Below are 5,509 nucleotides of genomic sequence, written 5' to 3'. Positions count from 1 at the left end.
GAGTTCTAACAAAACTGAAGATACTGACTAGCTGCTGGCGCGGCGGTTACTTTTCCAGCTATAAATAGATGTTAAACGAGTAGTCTGTAACTGTGTTTGGCGCACCAGGGAGTTTAATACTAGATGGAACATCGTTTCGTGGTGGGTGTCCGTCTGAGTCTCCAGGATTCAGGTGTGCTTAAATGTCATGATTGCTATTCGCACTGACTACTTCCTCGCCGTTCACCTCATCCGCATAGGAGACGCCGTTGTCTTCTTCATCCAGTGCCTCATCCGAGTCGGAGAGCTCTAGTGCAGCAGTTAGCGTAGCATCAAACGTGCCTGAGCTCGTAACGGCGACGCCCAGAAAGCTCGAGTCCATGCGAGGGGACTGTGATATCTGCCTCAGTTGCGAAATAGCGTCTTGTTCTTGCGTGGCAGGCGAAGCCTCGTTCTCTTCGTCCGCACTCGCTGGAGTGTTTTGCCCTGATCCCCCGTCGTTTATAGTTGTAAATGGACAGTCATTGCTCATCTTGGAGAAGCCTCCGTGGGGTTGCAAAACTGGAGAAACGAAACTCGGCCTTGCGTGACCTGCGATGATCGATCCAGGATCACCGTCATTGTTCGAATCACGACGAACACCGGCGCCGTCTGGGTCAGGCATTGCACCAGTGTTCGAGGAAGGCGGAGTGTAGATGGTCGAGCCAGGGAGACAGCTTGAGGCACCAGTGCCAGTCTCAGCGCCGTTATTAGAGCCAGAATTACCTCTGTTTCCCGAGTCCTCGTCTTCATCAGCACCGTCAAAGGTAGTGTGAGACCCCACCTTCTCTTCAATCTCCATCTGGATGCATATGGCCCACAGTATCGCCTTGTGGGCAGGTTTCACCTCCCCGTTGCCCGACGGCTTCGGCTTGTTATATAGGGTTTTGAATTTGCGACGCAGCGATTCTAAATCTTTCTCGAGAGAGCTCCTTCCACGACGTGAGTTGTAGTGGATAGTTGTCCGCTCCCACTCGTTCCTTCCAATCGGAACGATTTTCTCAACATTGCACACAGCAACAGTTGCTCACGCACTGAGTAGTTGCTGTAGCCTGTTCTGCGGCCGCGCTGTGTAGCGGTTTGTAGCAGTATTTGTTAGCAACTACGCTAAAGAAAAATTCCTGGTGGATTTGCACGTACCGCCATATTGCCGTTCCGATGCCTTGTGTCCTTCACAGAAGATCGCGAAATGACAAGCACATCTTCATAGATACTAATATAACCTTAAACACTGAGATTTGAAAAAAATATATGTTGAGCTTTGTATTAACATCTGCAAGTGAAATACAGCTTAAAAAACCTAAATCACGGTGAGAACTTGGCTACAGGTCAGGAAGATGCTGGATATCTCTGTGTTGGCAGCCATCCCAGCCACGGCGGCAAATAAACCAAAGCGCATCACCATAAGAGACTGTGATCTCGTCTCCAGGGAACACGTCTCTGTCAGTGACAACGGCAACAGTGACATAGCGCCCGATTTGTACCTCGTGAAACGCAGCACAGGGATTACAGGCGTGGTTGGCGAGTCGAAATAGACCGCCAGCCACGCTGGCATCGACCCCGTATCGCTTTCCAGACTCGGAAGGCGTCTTCAAGTGCAGTATGTAGCCATTGTTTGGATACCCATTCGCACGCGGAGGACCGAACAGCTCGATGTTGCCAAAGTACTCACCAATTATTGTGTCCCTCGGTATTGCACGTGAGGCCACTAAGCCGAGCCCTCCTTTATAAGGACTCTTGCAAATAGTGATTCGTTTGCTCTCTTTTAGTGCGTTTCCACACATACCAGCGAACGAGCAGTTGTTGCGACAACAGAATCGGTTATTCTTTGCGTTCTCACAAGAGGCCGTAGTACACGATTGTTTGCAGCGGCACATTCCACCCATCGAAACCGAAGGAACTTGCAATAGATCGGCTTGATCTGTGTATGTAGGCGCTCAACATCACGGGGCCAGCTGGCCGGTTCCCACGAGTTCGGGTCTTTCGGTGGGTATTTCATCTGGAGGATCTCAAAACCCGGTGAGCTGCACGTGGCTGAACTATCCAACGAGGCGACAAGGCCTTGCGTCACATGGTGAAGCCGCTTGAGATGATTGGGAGCACCAATAACTCTGGGAGAAGGCCAAGTCCGAGTCGACACTGACGTCAAGCTCACCAGACGCTTTAGCGTCACGTGGTGGCTGGAACCGTGTCGCATTCAGTGGAGAGGACAAAGAGAGGACCACTGACGCGTCTGAGTCGGAGCCGTCGTCCTGCCACATTTCCACGGTGGAAGCGATAGAACCCTCGTCCGATTGCATCGAGTTAGACGAGCTCACCTGACCCACCCTGACTGCCGCGGGAGACGTGCTCACGCCAGGCGCTCTTACTCGAGTGTTATCTTCACGAGAATCGGACAGCGATGCTTTCTTCGTTTGCATTGTACCAGCGATAAAGGTGCCAGGTACGCTAACGTTTTGGTTCTCTGCCGCTGCTGAATCCGCCTCCCGTTGAAATGTTTTTGGACGCTAGGCAGGATTCCTTTTTTTCTCGCGACCATCGCCATGATCTCCAGCGGTGGGAGATCCTTTGCGTTTAGCCCTCGCGTACATATCCACCGCTCAGAAATCCTGTATTATCGATCAGGAGTGGAGGGAATAACGTTAATGGTAGCCCACACAAGGAAGTCAAAGAAATCACCACTAGGAAAGTCGATATAAAGCCGGCCTCGGCTTGAGCAGCATCCAGGCTATTTCAAAATGAAGACTCCTCGTTTAGGCGGGGATTTGCTGAGCCGAAACCACGCGCACGCGTGCGCGTCCATGGCTTTTTAAGATCTACCTTGATACTTCTCGGTTGCAGCTTCAGGGCGTTGAAGATGACCGATACAGTTTACCATACGTACATTGATGCCGTTTCCACAAGAGGGTCACTTTTAAACGGTTCGATTTTTCTTGAAAAAAAACGACGACCAAACAGAATTGTTTGGTCTGACCACTTTTTTGGTTAATCCAAAAATTCCCCGCTTTATCAGCTTTTTAATCGCGTTTAATACCACCTAACCCATCTATCAAACCAGTTTTATGTAGGTTTTGGAAGGCGTCCATTATACCATTATTTTACCGAAACCTTTAACAAGACACATCCTCACAATAGTGAAATAGTGATCCATGTCATTCGAGTACACTGGTTGCATGAGAAGAGTGTACAACAAGAGCTATGGACTACAGTACGCAGCCGTCCTCGACCGGGTTAAATGGCTACGTTCGAATCGATCTGAGGTGTGTGTGTGTGATGGATGAAGCAGCAGCACTTGGGCATCTGCATGTTGTGGGAATGGCTACATGTCAATGGAGCGGAAGGTTGCACTGATGAAACCGCGGGAAAATGGACAGTAGAAAGTTTTGCAGCTTGCTCTAAATTAGGAAATCGAAGCCAGGTCCTAATACTTTACGTTTGGGTCGTAGTTGAGTGCCCAGGCGGCAAAGGCGGAGGCTGAAGCAGACACACGCCTGAGCAAAGTCTGAGGCCGCTCCGTGACGGAATACACACGAGTTGAGCTTGATGGCGGTTGGTCCGTCGCACCGGAAAGAGGTTGACGCTCGCCACGCTCCAAGTCGCTCGGGTACTCGTCGTCTTCATCGTCGTTGTAGTCCTCCACACAGCCACTGGCCAGCTCATCGAGGTTCACTTTGTCCTTCTCCTTACTTTGATGTCCATCCGGCACCAGAACCACCAGGTCTTCACTACGAGGTGTGCTCGGTCGATGGCGAGTCGACAGCAACGGTCTCTTCTTCGTGTCTTGACTGACTCGACTCGTGGACAATGGCGCTGCACCAGACATGGAGCCTTGACGCGACAGAATTGGAGACAACATCGAAGCAGCTGGAGCTCTTCCAGGCTCTGAATCCAGATGATCCACACTCTCGATCTTGTAATTATTCAGCACTCGGAACGCTCGTTTCCGCTGCAATTTCTCTTCTTGCCGTCGCTCGAGACGCTGCGCCGGCGTGTCCAACACCCACATCGTCTCGCCATTGGTGCTTCTGCTATCAATCTGCGTGCGAGATCTCGAGTCTTCATGCTCCTTCGCGCTCTGATCCTCTTCCGGAATCTGTTCCAGACCAGAACTCGTCGACTTGGACTTCGCCTGACGCTTCCTCTTGCCATGACGTCGCAGCTTCTGCACAGAGTGCGTGAGTGCATGGAAAACCTCCGAGATGTTCGAGTCGTAGTGCTTCTCAAACGTGTCCAGCTTGATCTTGTCGTTGAGCTCCAAGACCTTCTTCTCCCGCAGACTACACACGTGGATATCCACAACCGAGTCGCAAACACGGTTCTCCTCAGTGCTGCTACTCGTGCTGCCTACGTCCGAAGATCTCCGCTGCGTCGTGTCGTCTTCGCCCCCCAACTGTTTGCCCGATCCAGGCGGATCCGACTGCGTGCCATGGAACGACAAGAAGCTCGTCAGACTGCGACGTACGCGGTCGTGACGCAGCGCTTCGAGACGCTTCTTCTCCTGATACGCACAGAGCTTCTCCATCTTGTCCATGTGCTTCTCTGCTCGCTCCACCAGCACTTCCCACCGTTCACGTAGTTGCTCGGCTGTATAGAGCTCAAACTGGGGGTCATAGTGATGCTGCCTGGCTATAAGGCCATCCAAGACTCGGATCAGTTCCCATTTGGGCCCCACACGCTCCACTGCAAGCACCAGCAGCTCATCGTTAAAGCAGTCGCAGTGTTTGATCCGCTCGGTGCAATACGGACACAGGTCCTTCCAGCCCCACGTCTTGATGATCAGATACCACGCAAAGTCCAGCACCAGGCCCAGCAGAGACATCCGCATGATCGCAGCCAAGACGCCGAACCACATGAACTTCTTGAGGAAGAGGCAGCTGCGATAGGCCCAAATGTAGAAGATCGGCGCCTGAGCTAACGTCAGCAGGACCACGACCAACACCTGCAAGATAAACGCCAATCGGAAGGAAAAGCCGCTCAGATCGCCGCCACCTGTGGCCTTGGCGCGGAAATATTTGCGTCGTTGGCGGAAAATGAGCTTGAAGAGCTCCTTGAAGATGGCCTTGCCAGCCGACGGGAGGATGGAGATGAGGATGGCATACAGCACCACGGACGTGAAGATGGTGAGGTTCGCACCCCACGAATCGCGCAGCATGACGATGATGAACAGCACGTAGAACGTGATGTAGAGGGAACATACCACAATTAACGCCCGTTCACCGCGGGAAAGCCGTTCGTTGCGGTATGGGCAAAAGATCCACGTGAAGTAGTTTTCATGGCGCCACCACGTGTAGAACGGCTCGAAAGGCCGACGGAATTTCGTCCAACAGCACGGTCCGCAGAGCTTCGTCTTGGGCACTTTACGGTCCCAGGGCATGGGCTGCCAATAGTCCACTTCGTTCTCAGGCACATTCAGCTCTCGCGAGTAAATTCTCTCGATATTCTTCTGCCAACTTTCGCAATGAACAATCATCTGGAACACGCGTAGGCCCAA

The 5,509-nt window shown here is 52.1% G+C and overlaps 1 protein-coding gene across 1 annotated transcript; it reads right to left on the bottom strand.

Annotated features, from left to right (window-relative positions):
- Nucleotides 1–3,439: 3,439 nt before the first annotated feature.
- Nucleotides 3,440–5,488, bottom strand: PITG_22126 (uncharacterized protein; the record flags this gene model as incomplete). Its single annotated transcript, XM_002909924.1, has 1 exon — nt 3,440–5,488. The coding sequence occupies one exon, from the start codon at nt 5,486–5,488 to the stop codon at nt 3,440–3,442; it is 2,049 nt and encodes a 682-aa protein (XP_002909970.1).
- Between the last annotated feature and the right edge of the window lie 21 nt (nt 5,489–5,509).

Source organism: Phytophthora infestans, genomic scaffold, assembly GCF_000142945.1.
Source record: "Phytophthora infestans T30-4 supercont1.1246 genomic scaffold, whole genome shotgun sequence".
Classification (NCBI taxonomy): Eukaryota; Oomycota; class Peronosporomycetes; order Peronosporales; family Peronosporaceae; genus Phytophthora; species Phytophthora infestans.
This window is presented reverse-complemented; position numbering and strand designations above follow the sequence as displayed.